Source organism: Xenopus laevis, chromosome 9_10S (assembly GCF_017654675.1).
Source record: "Xenopus laevis strain J_2021 chromosome 9_10S, Xenopus_laevis_v10.1, whole genome shotgun sequence".
Taxonomy (NCBI): domain Eukaryota; kingdom Metazoa; phylum Chordata; class Amphibia; order Anura; family Pipidae; genus Xenopus; species Xenopus laevis.
In genome coordinates, this window is record NC_054388.1 from 108910288 (window position 1) to 108933142 (window position 22855).

General features: G+C 42.2%; 1 protein-coding gene across 2 annotated transcripts in view; it reads right to left on the reverse strand.

The window, feature by feature from the left end:
- The window catches only part of srrm2.S (serine/arginine repetitive matrix 2 S homeolog), a 23582-nt gene extending 2726 nt beyond the window's left edge, over positions 1–20856 (reverse strand). Inside the window, exons 1-11 of one of the 2 annotated variants that reach the window (XM_041578171.1) lie at positions 20627–20856; positions 18012–18270; positions 16979–17080; positions 16691–16855; positions 16175–16255; positions 14364–14420; positions 14199–14231; positions 14027–14068; positions 11514–11585; positions 11258–11408; positions 2–6747 (exon numbers count right to left, since the gene is read on the reverse strand). In XM_041578171.1, the coding sequence (XP_041434105.1) occupies positions 2–6747; positions 11258–11408; positions 11514–11585; positions 14027–14068; positions 14199–14231; positions 14364–14420; positions 16175–16255; positions 16691–16855; positions 16979–17080; positions 18012–18250 (7688 nt within the window). In that variant the 5' untranslated portion in view covers positions 18251–18270; positions 20627–20856. The remainder of the gene's footprint in view (position 1; positions 6748–11257; positions 11409–11513; positions 11586–14026; positions 14069–14198; positions 14232–14363; positions 14421–16174; positions 16256–16690; positions 16856–16978; positions 17081–18011; positions 18271–20626) is intronic. The other variant, XM_041578172.1, reaches the window with a different exon arrangement.
- Positions 20857–22855: the final 1999 nt, after the last annotated feature.

Consider the following 22855-nt stretch of genomic DNA (forward strand, 5'->3'; position numbering starts at 1 on the left):
CCTCTCCACAGCAGGAACATTCCCAGGATCCACAGAAGGCTTCTTGGGACTAGAGTTCGAGCTTGAGGATGAAGAGCTGTCTGATGAACTACTCTGCCTCCTCGACTTGTTGGTTAAAGATGGTGAAGCCAATGGATGTAAAGGTGATGAGAGTCTCTCCTTTCTATTTTCTACATTTGCGGTCATTGTACAGGCTGTGCTTTCAGTCAATGTCAAAGCCTCATCTTTTGGGGAGTCTATACTTAAAACCATCTTACTATTTTTTTTCTGATCCTGGAAAATTTCGTCTGAACCGTCTTCCCCACTTTTAGATGCTGGAGGTGTTTCTGGGGCAGTTGGTTCTCTAAGTAGTCTTAATGGAGACCTACTACATTCATCCATTACATGCTCTGGCTGTGCAGGTGAACCCTTACCTCTAGTCAAGAGTAGGCTTGAGTCTCTCTTGTTGGGAGCAACATCTTTTACGTACCCAATCTGCTTAGTGTCTAGACTTCCTCCCAGTTTATTGTTGTGTTTTTCAAGAGGTTGGGGTGATGGGGACTTCAGCTTGGTTGAAACGGCAATACTAGGTTTCTGTGGAGTAGTGGAATTAGATGGGGAGGCTGAACGACTTTTACAGGCTGCGCTTAAAGTACGGACAGGGGAAAGGTCACTTTTTTGAGACAGCCTAGATTTTTCTGACAGCCTCAGAGTCTCATTATTAGCATGAGATTTCTCTTGAAGAGCTGCTGGTGAATGCCCATTACTGGGCAAAGCTACAACTTTAGAGATCTGTGAAGTGTTGTTTTTATCAGGTGAACGGGACCTGGCTCTCTTTGCAGGAGAACGGGACCTTCTCTGTGGAGTCCGAGATCGCCTTCGCCTTGAAGAGCCGGATCTTTCCCTGCGATAACTTGTTTGTTTATCTCGTCTATGTGGAGATCTCGATCTTCTTCTTGGGGAAGACCTGGATCTACCACGGCGGGGATAACGAGAAGATTCATGTCTAGACAATGATCTTGATCTACCTCTCCAAGGGGAAGACCCAGAACGGCCTCGCCGTGTACGCCAAGATCTCTCAGTCCTTGTGTGAGATCTAGAGCGTCCTCGTCTAGATGATGATGGAGATCTGCGGCGGCCCCACCGTCTTCGCTCCTGCCAGGAAGGTGAACGATAACGCCTCGGGGACGATCTTGATCGCTCTCTACGCCGTCTATCACCCCTTGACCTGGAGCGAGATCTAAAGGCTCTGGGAGGTGTCCTAACCTTGCGCCGTGGTGGTGTTATAGATATTCCTTTTCTAGATGGAGACTTTGAAAGGGATCGTCGTTTCTGTCTCGGTGATTCCCTGCCTGCCAAACGTGAGCGAACCTGCTGTCTAACAGGTGACTTGGAAGAAGAAACTGAACGACTCTTTCTTAAGTCAGCTTTGCCTGTTTTTTTACTTAAATGTTCGTGTTTTAGAGGGATAGATAATTTGTTCTGGTCTGGGGATGCAATACGCCTTATTGGAGGAGTATTTTGGATAGTGTCCTTCCTCGGAGAGGACTCTACACGTACATGTGTTGACTCCTCTTCTGAAGAGCTGTGTTCACTGTCACTTGAAGAATCAGAACTGCTGTCTTGAGACGATGAATCTGAGCTGCTGTATTTTTTGCTCTCAGTCTTAAGATCTGCACTTAGAGACTTAGAACTTTTCCTTGTGGGAGTAGATCTCTTTTGAAGGGGGGAGTCTCTTTTCTCAGATTTATCAGGGGAAGGTGTCCGGCTTTGAGACTGACTAGAGTCTGCCTTTTTACAAGTTACCAGAGATGGGGACTTGTTTGGTGACAGAGCAGCCTTGAAACTCCTTGGTGGAGACCTTGAGATACTTCTTTCTAATCTTATGCTAGACTCATTAGCCACTGCAATGTAACTAGTATTTTTGGGGGATACTCCAGTATCTTTCTCATGTGACTTTGCTGGGCTGCTAACCTGAATAGTAGCATCATATTCCTTGTCTTCAGGTATTGGTGATTCTGACTCTGTTTTATTTTCAATAGGAGATCTCTTTTTTGGTGCAAGTTTGTCCCTAAATGACAGGGGAGAATCAAGGCAACATTCTGTAAAATTGTTTGTACCAGACAATGTAGGTGACTTTAATTCACATCCAGAGCTAATGCTTGCCTGTAATTGTACAGTATCTGTTTTTTTCTGTTCTGGTGAACGTATACTTTTTTTGCTAGCCTCATCTGGTGTGTTAGGTGCAGATGACATAGATTTATCACAATCCAAGTTTTCAAGAGTTCTAGGCTTAGGAGATGGTGAAGATGTTAACTGTTTTTCAGTTTTCTTTAACCTCTTTGCAGGTGGTGACATTACAATATTTTGCATTTTTGAAGAGTCCTCTTCCTCATCTTCTGAAGAGGAGGAGGATGAGGAGGAAGAAGAGGATGATGACGACGATGAAGAAGAGGAGGAGGAGGCAGAAGAGGAGGAGGATGACGACGAGCCAGATTTCCCTCTCTTGGGTGGATATTTCTGACTTTCATTGTGGCCTGGGGACAATTCAGTTAATTGAGATTGTGTCATTTCAGTTTCAGCCATTACCTCTTCCATGCTGGGGTGTGTCAAAGAAGTCTTTAAATTTGAATCAGACTGTGGACTCTCAATTAAAAGAGGCAGATCCAATTTAGTTTCTGACCGATTTATAGCTGGACAGAGTCCTGCTTGAACTAAGGAATCAGTCACATTTTCCTTGAGAGAAGACTTTGTTTCATCACGTTCACGAGGTGGAACCAAACCTGCATACAGTGAAAACTGGTCTTCAGACTCCGTTGATTTGGATTGTACCAACAATTCACCAGCAAAAGCAGATGATTCAGTCCCGATATTTTCAGAATGGAGACTTGTTTTATACCATTTAGAAGTTGTATCCTTATGTGAAAGAGGTGAGGCTGATTTCTGAGGTATTTGTAGTGGTGATCCTATACTTGATGTCTGCCACAGGTCAGATTTTGTGGTCAATGCTGGAGACTTCGATCTACGTATAAGTGCATCAGTGGAAGAGCTAAGTACCGGTAGAGATGTTCTATGTGGGGGTGTTTTAGATGACGATTCCAGATCAGATGATGATTCAGACCTGCCAGTGTGCTGTTTTTTCTCTCTCTTCAGTTGTTCTGTACTACTTTTAGTTTGAGGGGATTTTGGAGATACAGGTTTTTGTGAGGGAGTCCTAGGTCTGCCATCACTTTCAGATGATGATCTAGAAACAAGTTTTTGTTGAGATGTTTTATGCTCTGTATCACGCTGAGATGACTGAACACTGTCTTTAGATCTAGGATGTCTAGATCCATCTTGCCGGTCCGATCGAGGTAATTCTTTAGATTCAGAGCGCCTTGACCCAGAATCCAGATCTGATGAAGATTCAGAACTAGATCTATGGCGAGGTGGACCAGATTTATATTCTCTTTCAACAGATTCTGAACTACTACGTTTGGACAACCTTGAATTTTTGGAATGTTGTGATGGTGAAGTACTAGTGGCTTTGCAACGAGATTGATTAAACTCATGTTCTTGTTCAGATGATGATTCAGAAGAACTTTTTTGCTGGGCTTGTCTACTTTTAACTCTATCTGATGGAGATCCAGAACTACGCTCTCTCTGCAGTGCCCTAGTTGTAGGTGGACGTTCACAAGATGACCCAGAACTGTTTTTTATCTGCGGTGGTCTGGATTTAGTTTGTGGATTCAAATTCTCTGTGCTTGCTTTGCTTTGAATTGGTCTAGATTTAGAATGAAGACCTGATGAGGACACAGATTTTTTTTGTTGCATTAGACTAGTGGCAGACTGGCGTTCAGAAGATCCAGAACTTGATCTGCTTTTACGTGCCCGAGTAGGTTGCCGTTCCGATGATGATTCAGAACTAGGCCTGTGTGGAGGTACTTTTGCTTTAAGCAGACGCTCTGAAGAAGAGGCTGAACTAGCTCTGTGCTGTATGGATTGAGATTTATGTTCATGTTCAGAAGACGATCTTGCTCCATCTCTATGTTTTGGTAGCCTTGATTTTGTGGCAGTTCCTAGAGACTCTTCATATCTCGGTTTGGTTTGTGGTTTCTTTGATTTAGATTCATCATCAGATGACCTAGTATAAACCTTGGGTTTCATCACCTTTTCTTCCTTTGATAATTGCGACTCATGTTCTGAAGAGGAACCAGAACTAACCCGTGAAGACTGAGGTTTCCCTTTTGAACTTGTTTTTACTTGTAATGGTTTTCCTTTATGCAAACTATCTGATGAAGATCCAGACCTGCTCCTGCTTCTTGAACGGCTAGAATCATGTGATGAGGATGTCGAGCTGGACCTGGCTTTGCGCTGATAATGTTTTTTATTGACAAGTTCTGAAGACTTGTGCTTACGCTGAGGTGATTTGAGCCTTGATTTACTTTCTGAAGAGGACCTTGAATTATCTTTATATTTAAAGGTCTCTGGTTTGCTTTTACGCCCCACAAGTGTTCCAGATGATCCTTTTTTTGGAGGTGTCTTAGATTTAATCTCACGTTCTGAAGAAGAACCAGAGTGACTATGTGGGGATGGCACTCTTGATCTTTCTTTTTGAGTAAGCATCTTATTAGACTGAGATTCTATCGCTTTTGCTGAAGACCTTGAAAAATCACTCTGGCTTTGCCTAGATGATTCTCGTGACTTGATTTCCAGAGACCGACGATGAACTAGCTCTTTACGTTCCGGAGACGGTGACACACCTCGGTTTAAAGGTGCTCTGGAACTTATGCTAGCTCTAGAAGAGATTTTTTTGACAGGGAGATCATTTTCTGTTGATTTTCCATGTGACTTCCGAGATGCAGGAGACCTTGAATGGCTGCGACGATAATGCTCTTTTTGCAAGGACGGTTTGCCAACAGATGTTTTTGTCTGTTCAGGAGAATGACTCAGTTTTCTATTTCTTACTCTTGGCTCAGGTGAAGAGCTATAACCTTGCTTGCTAGAGTCTAATTTTGCCCTCTCTGCTCTGGACATAGACTTTATTGGAGTGGGCGACCTTGAAACAATTTTCTTTTGATTATCTCTAGAGTGCCCACTGCTACGTTTCTTGGGTGACAAAGATCTGCGGGTGAATGATTTTTGCTGTGGTGACACAGAGCGTGAAGAGGACTTTTGTCTAGATTTTGAGACCTCACGCAGATTGGGAGACACCATCTTTGTATGTGTTATTCTGGAGTATGACTGTTTCTTCCTAGATGTTGAACGGGATCGCCCTTTTCTTTTTGGTGTTCGAGAACGGGACTTGTTTATCAGAGGTGAACGACTAAGGGATCTAGAATGCCTGGAAACAATTTTAGAACAGGATTTTACAGTGTCCTTTACAGGTGACCTGGAACGTGACCTCAAATCTTTTGTCGTCAAGGGCGGTGAAACTTTACGCTGCCGCACTGATGTGGAGCGTGATCTACCTCTATTTCGAGGAGTCACGGATCGTGATTTCTTCTGTCTCTGTTGAGACCTAGAGCTCTTCTTCTGATTTAAAGACTTAGAACGTGATCTAGCTTTCCGAGTTGGAGAGGTAGTTCTTGACCTTGGTTTAATGTATGGAGACTTAGAACGAGATCTCCTCTGAGGTGATCCCATGCTGTATTTTGTATTTCCAACCGGTGATCTAGAACAAGAATTTGGCCTTTTAGATGCCTGCTTGTAAAAATCTCTCTTATGTGTTTCCCTGCTTTCTCTTGATGTGTCCAGCCTCCGCTGTGGTGATCTGCGTTTTCCATGTCCCTGAGGAGATCTGTCCGTCTCTCTCTGATATCGTGGGGGGCTTTGTGAAACAGATCTTGCCCAGCGCTGTGGTGTTCTTGATCGATTTCTACTTGGAGAAGACAGGACACGCTCTTTTCTTGGTGAATCACTAGGAGACCTAGCTTTCCGCTGTGGAGAGTGTGTCCTTTTAGAAGGTGAATATGAGGGAGATCTGGCTTTTCCTAAACGAGTTTTCGATCGAGCCCTCCTGGGAGGTGTGTTTGAAGGAGATCTGTATTTTTTTGGAGGTGTTTTTGATTTAACACCTCTAGGGGGACTATTTGATACACTTCTCTTCCTGGAAATGCTGTTATGAGTATTTTGCCTAGATGGAGAAACCTTTGATTTTGTTTCTTTTATTGGACTCACTGACCTCAAAGGTTTACCATCTCTTGCACTTAGATTAGCTCTGGTGACTTTATTCTCCTTGCCTCTTCCCTCAATCTTTTTCGCTCTTAACGGACTGGATTTTACACTTTCAGAGGTTCCAGAAGAAGATGATGATGATGAACGAGAAGAGGAATGAACACTTGGTGAATGCTTCTTGCTAGAAGCTACAGGAGAACGCCTGTTTACAGAGTTTTTGTCAAATCTTGAAGGGGACTCTCTACATTTCTGTAGAGAGCTTTTGCTTCTAGAAGAACTTCTATCCCTCCTTGACACTTTTGTAGATTTTCCGATGGGGGACTTCCTGGGCTCTGGAGAAGATACTTTTGATACCCTCTCTCCCACTCTTTCCTTGGAGAAGCGTTCATGCCCTTGCGGACTCTCCTGTCTGCCCCTCTTTCTGGTCAGCTTGCTGGAACTGGCTGAATCTTCATGAGCTTGCAGACGGGATGATTTTTTTTCAGATCTAGAGCTCTTTTCCCGGGACCTCTCATTATCAAAATCTTGTAGCTCATCTTTTTCAGTATGTCTTTTAGGAGGAGATGTAGAAAGAGAACGGTCCAGATGAACGAACTCTTTTCTTGAAACTTTCTGTAGATTGAGAGGAAATGAAGGCAAGTGTTACCACAACGTAAACTTGTTTGAATGCTATTCTCCGACAACTTGTTTTAAGTCAAACAAAACAGCATTTAACCGATCTTTACAAATATTTAAAATGGGAAGTTTCCTTAATATAGGATACTAAGCTCTTCAGCTTTAGAATTGAAGCTAATACAGAACATATTATTGTTGGTACTTGGTGGGTATTGCTATTTTTGCAGACAGGTAAGATTCATTGGGTAACTCATGAAGTCGGTACACATCCTCGTGTAGCCCATTTAAACTCGTGCACCCTTCACTAACATGCACATCCAAATTAATGAGGTCTAGTCATAAATATGCTGAATACAACAATAGCAAAACCCGTCACTTGTTTCCTCTCAAATAATCCTCCATGGTGTTCAACACAAAAAAAAATTCAAAATCAAACAATGAAGCCTGTTTTACATTGTTTTTAAACTATTTTGAAAAAAATAGTGTGGTATACAGTAGGTCTAGTGCCCACTTCCACCTGGTGGATGAGTAATTGTCCACTCAATCAATAGCTAATGCAAAAATTTATATTTGACAGGATATCAAAATATCACCTTCTTTACACAATGCAATGGGTGGGTGTTTGAACAAGACAGCAGGAATCCCAGTTATAACCGGAATGAGGATATTCAATGCATGTATGGTGGGAGATGAGCGGACCAATATTGGCAGCAGACTTGGATAATGGTCGGCTTGTCGATTGGGCCGGCTGGAATATTTTGAGGCGTCTGAACATCAGATAGTGTTACAGCTGAATCATCGGATACATGTAGAACACTAAATGCAATGGTGGCAGTAAAGATCAGAATTGTTACGTTTATGGCCACCTTTAGAGTATCTGAATTCAATAGGATGAACCAGCAGAAAGTCAAGTCACTGTACTGAATGCATTGTCTACATTAGGGATCATTCAAGCACTTCAACACCGATGACTGCCATCTTTTGCTTATGGTTGGGTACTGCAGAGCTCTGCTGCTTGGTGTTTCGGGCAAATGAAAAAGCAGGAAATAATCGTGAGGTCCATAAAAACAGTTAAAGACTGTGTAGCGGAAGCAAATTAAGATCAGATATGTACCCAACAGTGAATACTATGTGCTGAAAGATCGTAGGATGAGAGATCAGAATAAAAAAACAGGTCTCCAAACAGAACTTTACATCATTGCCGGTAGCAAACACAGGGACTAACAATCTGGAACACCCAGGAACATAAGTGTCAGTACTTTTCAATTTAGCTGCACAATTTGAGGTTACACTGCTGATGGTGCTCTTATAAAGAAATGCATAGAAAGAACAGAGGTACCATGGTGTACAAGAGGCCAGATAAACCACTGTCCAACTCAAAAGGGGAACACCTGTTGGGCTTAAACAAGTTATACACAAAGGGATACAATTAATTAGGAATGCACTGAGTCCACTATTTTGGATTCGGCTGAACCCCTGAATCCGTCACGAAAGCTTCGGCCGAATACCGAACCCAAATACTAATTTGCATATGGAAGTTAGGGGTGGGAAGGGGGAAAACATTTTTTACTTCCTTGTTTTGTGACAAAAAGTCACACGATTTCCCAGCCGCCCCTAATTTACATATACAAATTAGGATTCAGATTTGGTTCAGCCGGCAGACGGATTCAGCCAAATCCTGCTGAAAAAGGCCAAATCCCAAACCGAATCCTGGATTCGCTGCATCCCTACAATTAATACAAACACTGGTTTGGGGTCTTTCGGAACACATACCAGCACAGAAGTACCGAGACTATATTCATAAGTACACAGTGAATTCAGAAAGCGTGTGGCTCGTGTCGATGGGTCGCCAAATTTCCTCAGATAACACAGTTGAGAAGAATATGCATAAGGATCTATTATTTGTCCTTTCCTGCAATGCCATCCGTAAACTATTTAAATGGGGTGTCCATCCAAAAACAGGTTTGATAATACAACTCTAAGTTTACAATATATAGTAAAAAAAATATACAGTGGTTTAAAGAGTTAATAATGTATGGGATTAATACTAAGGATTAATGAATGCGTGCTGGAATGTTACTCGGAATTACTTTCTTATTATATTAAGAACGGCTTTTGGATGGACATCACCTTAAAGAACGTGAGCCTGCACATCAAGCACTAGAGACATACTGTACATCCAGCTGTGGGACAACACAATATGCAACACTGTGCGACTCACACCACAAGTAATAACACCACACATAACAAGAATATGCTTATCCCAACTGTAACGTCCCAAAATACCAATATAAGCCCTTGTTATATATAAACATTCACTGCCTGGCAGCATGTCAACTGTAGAGGTCAGTTGGCAATTTTGACAACCCAATGCACAGCAGTAGGGGCCGGCACTCCTCTCCAAACCTGCATCCACTTGCACAGGCCTTCACAGGATGATGCCCTATAACTGCTTAAAGGGGTTGTTCACCTTCAGGTTAAGTTTTAATGTTATAGAATGATTCTAAGCAACTTTGCAATTGGTCTTCATTATTTATTTCTCTCTAGCTTTCAAATGGGGGTCACTGACACCCTCTATAAACAAATCCTCTCTAAAGCTACACATTGTTATTGCTACTTTTTATTACTCATCTTTCTGTTCCGACCCTCCCCCTAATCCATATTCTCATTCAAATCAATGCATGGTTGCTAAGGTAATTTGGACCCCAGCAACCAGATTGCTGACAATGCAAACTGGAGAGCTGCTCAATAAAAAGCGAAATAAACTCAAAAACCACAAATGAAAATGAAAGCCAATTACAAATTTTCTCAGAATATTGGTCCGTACATCATACTAAAAGTTAACTCAAAGGTGAACAAACCCTTTAATGTAGGAAGAGATACTTTCATTCCTTCGTCATGCCAGGGGGCTAAATGAGAACCGAGAGGATAAAAATACTGAGAAAGCAAATTCTAAAAGTCTTAATGGCCAAGCAACACAAGTGCCAAAAACAACAACCCAGCTCTGATGAAAAGATTAGCATTGGATTTACAGAGAATGTGGTTCTTTAGACTTACATTGCCCAGAAAATGCTACTCTGCCTTAAAGGGGAAGGAAACCTAGTCGGCGCAAACCCCCCACCCATTTGTTGCCCACCCTCCCTCCTCCCCACTGGCCTACTCGTCCCGCTGGGCAAATGCCCCTAACTTGTTACTTACCCTTCTGCGCAGGTCCAGTCCAGGGAGTTCACAGACGACATCTTCTTCCAAGCGATCTTCTTCCTGCTTTGAACGGCGCATGCGCAGTAGGATCATGTTGCCGGTACGATCTACTGCGCATGCGCGTGACTTTTGGCGCATGCGCAGTAGATCCGTACCGGCGAAATGATCCTACTGCGCATGCGCCAAAACGCCGTTCACAGCAGGAAGAAGATTGCGTGGAAGAAGATGTCGTCGGTGAACTCCCTGGACTGGACCTGCGCAGAAGGGTAAGTAACAAGTTAGGGGCATTTGCCCAGCGGGATGGGTAGGCCAGGGGGGAGGAGGGAGGGTGGGCAACAAACGGGAGGGGGGGTAGGGGTTTGCGCCGACTAGGTTTCCTTCTCCTTTAAAATGACAGCGGTCTTAGGCAGGAAAGTGCACAACTCAAACCTGCTGAGCTTTTCTTAACTCAAGGTCTCTAGTCTCCCAGACAGCCTTGTTGGCATAAATTTAAATGAAGAATGGTTTCATGCAGTAATGCTTGATATGTAATCAACTGCCCAAAATCAATGTGTTTAACCCATCCAAACTTTCAGAGTTCCTCCTGTTTTCATGTGGGTGTGTGTGATGTGTATATAATACATATTTATAGAATCTCTCTCTCTCTCTCTCTCTCATTAAAGGAATGCCCTTAGCTGGGTTTCCCTTAGTTTCCCTCTGTTGTACCACTAGAAGTGCAGGAAAAAATGCAGAACCTCAATACTGAGGACAATCTATTTAGCAATTAAAGTGGACCTGTCATCCAGACACAAAAATCTGTATAATAAAAGTCCTTTTCAAATTAAACATGAAATCCAATTTCTATTTTTTATTAAAGCATTCATAGCTGTTGTAAGCTTATTTAAAAATATCAGCTGTCAATCAAATATTGCCTGCCCCTCCTCTATGCCAGTGGCATAGAGGCGGGGCAGATAATTACTTTCACTTTCCATTCAGCACTTCTTAGATGTCACTGCTCTCCACACATTCCCCCGTTCTCTTTACTGTTTAATTGTGTAACCAGGACATGGGGATGGACATCAGGTCCCCCATTCTGGTGCACAAACAAGATTCTGAGATGATACAAGACTTGTCTTAATAACAGTGTCCACAAAATGGCTCCTGCCTGCTTGTTATAATTATGAATTCCAAGACTGAAGGAAACAACATTCAAATAATTTATATAGTGTAATTAACGTTCATTTTGCTTGACTAATGTGATAAAATAGGATTTGGAATTTTTTTTTGGGCGACGGGTCCCCTTTAAAAGTCAAATAAGCATACTTACATCATTATAGGGTTTTTCCACTGGACTACGGCCTCGGTCACTTCTCCGATTTCTTTTCGGAGAGACAGATCTTTTTCTGGCTGGGCTCTCCTTTGCATCGCTTGAATGTTTGGCTCGATCAGATTTGCTTCTTGGCTGGCTGCTTCTTGATCTAAAAAAAAATAAATAAAAAATAAATAAGTAATTGGCAATGAGACTGCCTGTGTGTTACATTTCCCATTAAAAATTCACGTGAAAAAGAAAGCTCGGCAAGTACCTGCTGCGCGAGGCTTCATCTCTTGAAGAGGAGGAGGAAACGTCTCTCTGTTTCGGGGAGGCACTAGGAGATCTTAAAAAAAAAAAAAAAAATAATACAGCAAGCAAGGAAACTTGACAGCCTGTCGCCAACTGCAAGTCTAAACGCTCAATATTATTACTTACAGTTCTGTTTATGTAGCAGAGCCAGTGTGGCATACAAAATACTACACACACAGTCATGCCTCAAGATGCTTTACTAGGCAGAACTACATTTAGTTGATACAGGTATGGGACCTGTTATCCAGAATGCTTGGGATCTGGGGTTTCCCGGATAATCTGTCTTTAATTTAGATCTTCATACCATAATCATGTAAACAATAAACCCAATAGGCTGGTTTTGCTTCCAATAAGGATTAATTATATCTTAGTTGGGATCAAGTACAAGCTACTGTTTTATTATTACACAGAAATCGTTTTTTTATAAATTTGAATTGTTTGGATAAAATGGAGTCTATGGGAGATGGCCATTTTCTAAATCAGAGCTTTCTGGATAATGGGTCTGTGGATAACAGATCCCATAACGGTACATTTAGTTGATCCATTTCTCAGCAGTATCTCTGGAGTATTAGCAACTATTGTATCAATTCTAACAGCTGCCTTTAAAGGGGACCCGCCACCCAAAAGAATAATTGCAAATCCTATTTTATCACATTAGTCAAGCAAAATGAACTTTAATTACTATAAAAATGTTTAGAATTTTGTTTCCTTGAGTCTGGGAATTCATAATTATAACAAGCAGGCAGGAGCCATTTTGTGGACACTGTTATTAAGACAAGTCTTGTATCATCTCAGAATCTTGTTTGTGCACCAGAATGGGGGACCTGATGTCCATCCCCATGTCCTGGCTACACAATTAAATGGTGAAGAGAACTGGGGGAATGTGGGGAGAGCAGTGACATCTAGGAAGTGCTGAATGGAAAGTGAAAGTAATGGTCTGCCTAAGACATAGAGGAGGGGCAGGCAATATGATTGACAGCTGAGATTTTTAAATGAGTTTTACAACAGGTATGAATGCTTAAATAAAATAAAAATATTTGGGTTTCATGTTTATTTTGAAAAGGGTGACAGGTCCCCTTTAATGACATACAAGGATTCTGCTCAGCAGGGACAAAGATAACAAATGTAGCAACTAAATGTATCAATTTAGAACAGTTAAAGGATAAGTAACCATTTAAAATAAGTGAATGTAAAATTAATGGGGTTGTTCACCTTCCAAACACTTTTTTCAATTCAGTTATTTTCAGATTGTTCCCCAGAAATAAAGACTTTTTTCAATTACTTTCCATTATTTATTTTTTTTACTGTTTTTCCAAAGTTGAAGTTTAAAGTTGAATGTTGGTGTCTCTGGTGTTGAGTCTGGCAGCTCAGTAATTCAGGCGCAGACTCTAAACAGTTACAATTTTACAACATTTAGTTGTTCCATTTCTCAGCAACATCTCTGGAGTATCAGCAACTATTGTATCAGTTCTAACAGCTGCCTGTAATGAAACCCAGAGATTCTGCTCAGCAGGGACAAAGATACAAAATGTATCAACTAAATGTATCCATTTAGAATAGTTTACAGGGTCGGCGACTCCCCGTCCCAGAGCTGCTTTAGAAGGTGAAAAATTACACTTCAATATTAGAAAACCAGTGACACATAGAAAATAGAAAGTCTTTGGAAAAAAGTCTTTATTTCTGGTGATCTGATAACTAGTTGTTTGCAGGTGAACCACCCCTATAATGAGGGGGCTATTCTAAGCACTTTTGTCTTTTACATTCATTATATATTATTTTTGTATTCCAAGATATTAAGGGATACATGTACTGTTAATATGAATGAATTTTGTTACAACAGCACCACCTGCTGGTCAGTTTCCCACCAGTCTGACCACCAAGTAGTCAAGGAAGTTGTCAGGAGAAAGAAAGAGGCTGATGTTCTTCTGCTTAGGAAAGATTTGAGAAAGGTTTCTATTTTTTTTCCTAAGCAGAAGAACATCAGAGCAGCCTCTTTCTTTCTCCTGACAACTTCCTTGACTACTTGGTGGTCAGACTGGTGGGAAACTGACCAGCAGGTGGCGCTGTTGTAACAAAATTCATTCATATTAACAGCACATGTATCCCTTAATATCTTAGAATAAAAAAAAAAAAATAATGAATGCAAATGACAAAAGTGCTTAGAATAGCCCCCTCATCAATTCTACACTCACTGATTTTAAAGGTTTACTTATCCTTTAATAAGTCAGCGATCCCCTTCCAGAGCTGCTTTAGAAGGCAAAAAATTTAACTTTACACTTCATTATTAGAAAAACAGTTACAAATGGAAAGTGATTGGGGAAAAGTCTTTTTTTCATTTCAGTCGGCTTCAGATAGATCACCAGAAATAAAGACTTTAAAGGTGAACAAACCCTTTAATAAAACTGTTGCTATGTTAAAGGGGTGCATTGTATAAGGTAAGCTAAAAGGTAACGCCAGTTAAATATCTCCCATTACCTCTTTTTTTTCTTCTCCTTGGTTTTACGTTTGCTCTTTGGGCTGCCGCACAAGAGACAGTAAAGAGGATATTTTAGAGGCAGATATAAATACTCAGGCAGGCGTAAACATGTTGCCATGCAGTTATAAACTGAAACATTATTATACAGCACAATTAATTCTGGACACTCACCTGTGCTTCTGCTTTTTAGAGTTAGAGTCAGATCTAGAGTAAAAAAAGAAAAAAAATTATATATATATATATATATATATATATATATATATATATATATATATATATATATATATTAGGGGCGGTGCTTTTAAAAAGAGAGGAGTCAGGACCCATGGGAATTACCTGTGCTTATGGGACTTGGCTTTCTTGTCCTTGTGACTGGGAGAGCGACTTGAAGACCTATGAGATGACAAGGGATTAGAAGAGTAAGCTCCTGAGAGATTATACTGCAAACAAGTAAATACTCTAACAGCCACAAGGGCAGAAATCACAAAGCATAAGCCTTCCTTGCTTTCAGCTTGTCTTGTCCATCTCTTTGACATGCCATCTGTTTTTTTTTTTCTCTCTATTTTAAAGTGTTTTCAGAAAACTGGCAAAGAATCCTACAGCCCTTTTTTTTTTATTAATAACTTGTTTTTTATTAATGCCTCACCACAATTTTACATGTTCATTTTATGCAGTTTTGATATTGTTGTTACAAAATTGCACAACCGATAATCAATAAGCAATTTGATCAGAGTCCGTTTTGTCAGTGCGTTCTTAAATCATATGAGCATAATGTACAGCGGTAACACGTTTTAAAAAACAAGATTTGAGAAGTTTTACAGGCTGGGTAGTGATGGTCACTGTTATAAATTCACCACTCCTTCTGACAAAACATTTGTGTGAGGTCTATTTTCTCTTTTGCAATCTAAACAGATATCTACATAACAAACACCACAAAATAAACAATAAAATCAATTAAGCCTGTTACTCGCCCTTGCTAGAGGGGTTTGACAATTCTTCCATTACATACATTTTAGAGAATCTTGAGGGATATTGGGAGGCAGTCAATATACCCAACCTTGTTTAGGTCGTCGTTGCTAGAATTAAAGGGTTGGTACCTCGGAGACTTTCTCGACCGTACCATGTGGTTCGATAGAATGTGGAGACTGTAAGCTTTCTTATGTCAGGGGGGAGAGTGAGGATATAAGTGGTCCATATGTCTAAAAATTTGTTGGGGTGAGATTTTATTTAGGGACGCTTCTAGCCAGTCCATGTGGAATAAGAAGTGTAGTTTGCTCTTTACGAGATTCAGAGAAGGTGGAGTGGGCGATAGCCATTCCTGTAGTATAGCTTTTCTAGTAGCTGCAGCTAGCCTTTCTGCGAAGGCTTTGTTAGCCTTAGATATATGCTGGGTGTTACTAAATAGAGCCCATTCAATAGTGGGTTGGAATTTTTGTTTAGTCAGCGAATGCCAGTATCCATATACCTCTAACCAAAAGATTTTGATCACTGGGCAGAGCCACATACAATGAATTAGGGAGGCATCAGCTGCTGAACATCTCAAGCACGATGGGCTGGCTAGTAGTCTCATAGCGGAGTCAGAAAGGATTGGTGTAGTATTTGTAAAGTCATAATCTGGTATTGGCTGGATGGTAGTATGTGCATAGAATGGGAGTGAAGTTTCTCAATGTCTGATGTTGAGGTGCTACAGCCCTTTTTTAAAGTAGTAGTTCACCTTCGTCTTATCTTTTTGTATGACGTAGAGAGGGATATTCTGAGACAGTTTGTGGTTTTAGAGTTATTTAGCTTTTTATTCAGCAGCTCTTCTGTTTGCAATTTTAAAAATTTGGTTGCTAGGGTCCAAATTATCCTAACAACCATGAGCTGAATGAACGAGACTGGGATATGAATAGTAGAGGGCCTAAATAGAAAGAGCAGGAAAAAAAAAAAAAGTAGCAATATACATTTGTAGCCTTAGAGAGCATTTATTTTTAAGATTAGGTCAGTGACCCTCATTTGAAAGATGGAAAGTAAAAAGAAGGCAAATAAGGAAGACCAATTGAAAAGTTTCAAATAACGGAAGAGCTGAATAAAAGCAAGGTACACAAAGGAGGAGCCAAAGAACTGCCCCACCTTCAGTCGAGATTTAAAACTCCCAACACACTTACCGCCCTCGATCTTTCTTTTTCTTCTTTTTCTTGTGTTTAGCAGGAGATGGGGAGCGGGAACTGTCAGAATCTTCAACCAGACTACAAGAAGAAGAATCTGAGTAACTAAGGTTAGAGCCCAATACACAGGAAAAAAAACATTGCTCTCCTTCAAGAACTAGAGGAATGTCTCTCATTGAGTATCTAATTTAACTCCACCCATGTACAGGTATGGGACCTGTTATGCAGAATGCTTGAGACCTGGGGTTTTCTGGATAATGGATCTTGTCTTGTCTACTAGGAACTCATGTAAAATAACCCAATGGGCTGGTTCAAGGATTAATTACATGTTCGTTATGATCAAGTACAAGCTACTGTTTTACTATTACAGAGAAAAAAAAATCATTTTTAAAAATTTGGATTATTTGGATAGAACGGAGTCTATGGAAGACTGCCTTTTCTGAAATTCTGAGCTTTCTGGATAACGGGATTCCGGATAACAGATCCCATATCTGTCTGTATAAAAGCTAAGCTTACCTGTACTGCTTCTGCTGCTCCTGCGGTTTGGCTGCTGCATTAGCAGCTCTTCGGTTTGGGTCGAAACTGCTTCCGTCTACGTAGCTGTCGCTGATTCCAAAAGCAGCGCGCAGCCGCTCATTCTTCTTCTCGTTGGCTTCAGCCATTTGATGAGTCTCTGAAACACTTCATGCAAAAAGACAACGCGTAAACACAAGTAGTAAAACCTGAGGGTGGGAGGGATACGAGCTGCACACCAGACTACCTTCAGGTGAAAAATGATGTGGGCTAGGGGGCAGCATCTCTTACTTTGCCTTCTGCTTCTCTTCTTCTTTGCTTTGGGTCAGATCCTTCTCTTGTAACATCAGTCTGAAGGTGGCCACTTTTTCTTGGATCTCTGCTTCACTGTACCTGGAACATAGGGAGAAGTAGCAGGAGATGCCATTGGATTAGGATAGGACACTGCACAATTTGAAAAACGTCTTCATTTTCTGATTTTTCTGTGTGCATTTACATTCCTTTTTATCTGGTGTGAATGCTCACGACAAGAGCTGCTAGCCTATCAGGCCTTCTGCTGGTTATTTGTAAAAAAAAACAAAAACTAACTGTGCCAAATAGAAAATCCCCTATATAGTCCCCCCTCCCTGCTTTCAACCGGGCGAGCAGGCGCGCGCCTATAAAACCGATAGTCGGATGCTGGCAGAGCAAGGTCGTGGAAGGGGAGAGCAGGCAGAAGAGCTCAACCTGAACCTCACATCACTAGATATTATGGCTCCCTCACTTAAATGCCACAAAAGCACAATGTAGAGTTATATATGTTTAAAACATAAGAAGCAAGGATCTATTTAATTATAGGAAAAGCTTACCGATTTCCACGGTGGCTCCGGGTGCTCATGCCCCAGACCTTCAGCAAAGGGGAGCAGGGAAGGGTTTTTATTTTTAAGGGTTGAATCCCTTGGGGAACATGAAACGCGTAAGGCTTTTGTTTTATACATAATGTATTTTGTATTGTTTCAATTTCGGACTCCTGGATTATAATAACTCATTGACTTTGGTGTTCCGGAGTGGTGTCTGACTGATACTGAAGTTTTCGCACAATGTAGAGTTGCCTCATTGTAAAGCAATCATTATATATATAGGATGTCTTGATAAAGGTCCTCTGTGCAGGACCGGAACATTGACTTTCCCAATTAAAGTTTTAATTAAGTCCCATGAGTGCTCCGTGTTCTTTATGCTGATAAATATCTGTAACTGCTGAACATTTTGTCTAGAGAACAAAATTCAGTCTACACTTTACTATTACAACAAGCAACCCCTGTGCCGATTTCACATGAACTCTCACCCTTGCTCTTCCATCATCTCCTCCAGTTCCAAACATTTCAGCTCCACTTTCCTTTTTCTCTCATGATCTAAAATATCCTGGTTTGGTTTCTTCATCAAGAGGTTTTCCAGCTTCTTCAGCTCCTCCTCAGACTTGTAATCGGTCCTGTCCTTCTTGTGTCTGACGGAGGACAGGTTGCGTTGGACGTAGCCGTTGGTACCACTTCCCCTTGGGGTGGTGAGTCCAATTCCATTGTACATTGTGCTCCTCGGGAGTCAGGCTATTGGAGAAGAGAGAGCACAAAGAAGATGAAATATGTCGGTACAACAGTTCCCAACAACTCCAAACACAGCAGTTTATTTTGCGCCGTTGGCCCTGAGGAATATAGTTACTAGTTTTCCAGGTTTTCTGCATGGTCTGCGCTTTCAGAAGAAGTGGAAAGATACACTCCGGAGCTGGGCCGGAGGCAGGGTCTGTGTGTTTTAGGGCAATAAACCGTTTGTTCTGTAATGAAGGATGATGTTGCTTCTAGAACCATGCCAACCCATGTATCGTCTCAAAACCATTCAAGCCCAACAGAGGTGTACTATACTAGAACAGAACTAAATGATCAACCTTCATAGAAACAAAAATATATTAGAGAAAAAAATAGATTAAAATGAAAATGCAATAAGTTCAATAGCTGTGGTCAGTGTCAGTAGTAAAGTAGCCACGCTAGTGCAAGGGGTGCCACCCTAATTTCTAGAATTGCCCTTCTTCTATGAATCGGTTGCGTCAATTGCCCCAACTTTTCATTTGGTCTGAGTTTTACCTCTTTGCCACCAAAAAGTCTATCTAAAAAAAGTGGATTTTCCCCTAAAAGGCTCCATTACTCAACTCATCAATTTACAAGCCCTGCTGGATTGTAGTCCACTGGTTCCCTTGAAACCCACAATCATCTTGTGAAACCACTTTTCCTTCTTGCCACCACTCTCAGCCCTTGGCTTTACGCTCTCTATGCACAGCTCGCTCTCTATGCACAGCTCGCTCTCTATGCACAGCTCGCTCTCTATGCCCTTACTTATCTCCTGGCCTGTTAAAGCTCTATTATTGCCCACATACCACCACATCTGCCTGTCCTGTTTATTCCTGAACATCTGCATTATTATTAACATGTCTTTATATAGCGCCAACATACAGCGCGGTGATACACCTACCAATCCTATGCTTCTGTGACACCTCCCCAATATTCCTCCCCCACTGCGGTTTGTTGATGTGCAGCTTCTCTCCTGGCAATGTTAAGAGCCTTCCAGTTCTGCACGCCCTTTCTGCTCCCTGACATTGGGTCTCCATATATTACAGCTTCTGGTATAAAAGGAAAAGTTCTGCGTGAAAATAAAAACTGGGTAAATAAATAGGCTGTGCAAAATAAAAAATGTATCTAATATAGTTAGTTAGCCAAAAATGTAATGTATAAAGGCTGGAGTGACTGGATGTGTTACATAATAGCCAGAACATTACTTCCTACTTTTCAGCTCTCTAACTCTGAGTTAGTCAGTGACTATAAGGGGGGCCACATGGGACATAACTGTTCAGTGAGTTTGTAATTGATCCTCAGCATTCAGCAGCAACAGATATGACCCACGTGCCCCCCCCTCAAGTCTCTGATTGGTTACTGCCTGGTAACCAGGGTAACTAGTCAGCGTAAACCAAGAGAGCTGAAAAGCAGGAAGTAGTGTTCTGACTGACAAGTTATACATCAAATCACTCCAGCCTTTATACATGACATTTTTGACTAACGAACTATATTAGAATTTTTATTTTATTTTGCACAGCCTATTTAATTAGCCAGTTTTTATTTTTATACTGAACTGTTCCTTTAATAATAAGTGGAAGGATGACAAGACCCAGGGACCAAAGGTTAATAACAGGGCTGGCTTGTTCAAGAGACAAAGATGTATGAACAGATATATTGATTAACAAAGGGGTGATATATATATATACACCCTACTAGTTACTTTATTCGATTTGCCAATTGCACAAAAATCTTCTGTACTAGAACTGTAACTTCCTCCTCCTCCCATTAACACCTGTGACATGACAAGTCCCTAAACTGCCCCAAATTATAGTTTCCAAAATGTGTGTCTGCTGCCCCCTGATCTGCAGGCTCCTCATTCCCTGCCAGTGTTACTGCTGCTGCCAGACACAATCTAACGTGGGATTTCCAGAAGGAAAGGAGCTTTGCCATGTACAGGAGTAAACAATGGAGGGAACAATGGAGTGTAGAATGTTTCAGGAGTCAGAAGCAGCAGTGCAGAGAACAAACTTGGTGTGGAACTACAAATGCCTGTGAGTATTTGGGTTAAATCAGTGTCTGTCCGTGGGGGGAGTGTCCGTCTGTGAATAAAAGTCATAAGGAAATGGTGGTTAAATAGTTCGGAGGAGAGAGCGGCCCATAAGCGAGTGACAAAGACAGACACACGTGACACACAGACACGTGACTGCGGCCCAGCAGCACCGGAGAGAACTTTCCCGTTCGTTCCCACGTTTGGTTTAGTCCATTTCTACCCATAATAATAATAAAGGTTCCCCCTGGCCCGAGCAGCGCGCCATTTCCACTTATCTACCAGCAATCGCATCACCCGCCGCCCTCTCACCTCGGCCTTGGAGTGACCCTTTCCCGGCCTCCGGGCTGCTTTACGGGTTGCGCTTCCTTGGCCTGGCACCGACACTTCGCTGCGCCACTCCACACAAGGTGCGCGCTGTACGTTCCTCCCCCACGTGACCAGCGGGAGCGGAGGTGGAAGTTATCGCACCAATCAGAGAGGCAGCTCGCTGACGTCACCTCCCGTCGGACTGCGCGTCCCGGCGTGCCGCGCGGTTTAGTGCAACGTCACTTTCCTGCGTCTCCTTTTCCCGTATTCAGCGGCGGGAGCACGTGACGTCATGTTTGCTGTTCGGGAGCTACAGATGCCAGTGTAGGACTGATGGGGGAACGCTGGGAGATGTAGTTCACTCAATCAGAAGAAACAAGTGCAGAGGATCATTGTATTGTGTCCCCGGTGTCCTCACAAGCTCCTGCTTTCACTTAACTCTCTGTAGGTCACACAATGGCCCAGTCTTAGCTGATTTATATTCCTCTTCACTATTTCTTCTTCATAATCATTTTCCTTCTTCTTCTGACTCTTTCTAAAAAACAAATGTTCTGTAAGGCTACAAATGTATTGTTATTGCTGCTTTTTATTACTCATCTTTCTATTCAGTCCTCTCCTGTTCATATTCCAGTCTCTTATTCAAATCAATGCCTGGTTGCTAGGGGAATTTGGATCCAAGCAACCAGGCGGCTGAAACTGCAAACTGGAGAGCTGCTGAATAAAAAGCTAAATAACTCAAAAAACCACAAATAATAAAAAATGAAAACTGTTGGAAACTGTCTCTCAATATCACTCTCTATATCTTCGATGTAAAGGTCAACAACCCCTTTAAAGTTTATTTTCATGGAGACTTTGATGCTCTGAGACAATGTCGCAGTCGGCCAAATCGCCTCGGTCTAAAGTGAATGGGGCCAATGACACGCGGCATCCAGAAAGCACCTTCCATTTGTGACTTTTATTATTATTATTATTATTATTATTATTATTATGCCTTTGTATCTCTTCCCTCTCTGTCCAGCCCCTTTCCTATTCGTTATGCAGTCTGCTTGGTTGCTAAGGTGACATGGACCCTAGCAACCAGATAAGAGTTGCTGTACCAAATGGGAGAGCCCCAGAAATAATCCCAAAGGCTACAGCACAAATGGGACCCTCTGCAAGTTGCCTCAAGATCCAAATATGTCTATAAAGGTGTCCATATGTAAAGAGGCTGTATTGGCCCCAGACTAAGTCAGTACCTTATTGTAAGGGGCCCAATAACCTGACCAATATTATACTAATCCCTCTACATGTCCCAGGCCATTAAGAGCAGGCTGGCGGGCCCCATTATTTAGTACAGGCTTGTCTTGCACCTTCACATTTCTAATCTTGTGCAAAATGTGTTATTGTCACCTCTGGTGGGGCCCAAGAGGAATAGGGGCCCAGAAGGTATCGGAATAGGGGCCCAGGAGACATCGGAATTGGGACCCAGAAGGAATCAGAATTGGGGCCCTGAAGGCATGGGAATAGGGGCCCAGAAGGCATCGGAATAGGAGCCCAGAAGGCATCGGAATTGGGGCCCAGGGGGCATCGGAATTGGGGCCAAGAAGGTATCGGAATAGGGGCCCAGAAGATATCGGAATAGGGGCCCAGAAGTCATCGGAATAGGGGCCCAGAAGGCATGGGAATAGGGGCCCAGAAGGTATCGGAATAGGGGCCCAGAAATTATCGGAATAGGGGCCCAGAAGGCATGGGAATAGGAGCCCAGAAGGTATCGGAATAGGGGCCCAGAAGGCATGGGAATAGGGGCCCAGAAATTATCGGAATAGGGGCCCAGAAGGCATGGGAATAGGGGCCCAGAAGGTATCGGAATAGGGGCCCAGAAATTATCGGAATAGGGGCCCAGAAGGCATGGGAGTAGGGGCCCAGAAGGCATGGGAATAGGGGCCCAGAAATTATCGGAATAGGGGCCCAGAAGGCATGGGAATAGGGGCCCAGAAGGTATCGGAATAGGGGCCCAGAAGGTATCGGAATAGGGGCCCAGAAGGCATGGGAATAGGGGCCCAGAAATTATCGGAATAGGGGCCCAGAAGGCATGGGAGTAGGGGCCCAGAAGGTATCGGAATAGGGGCCCAGAAGGCATGGGAGTAGGGGCCCAGAAGGTTTTGGAATAGGGGACCAGTCCGAGGCCAAATCTGTGGAACACGAGATTACAATAGGGTGGCCCTTTCTTACAGGGGTGCTTCACTTTTAAGT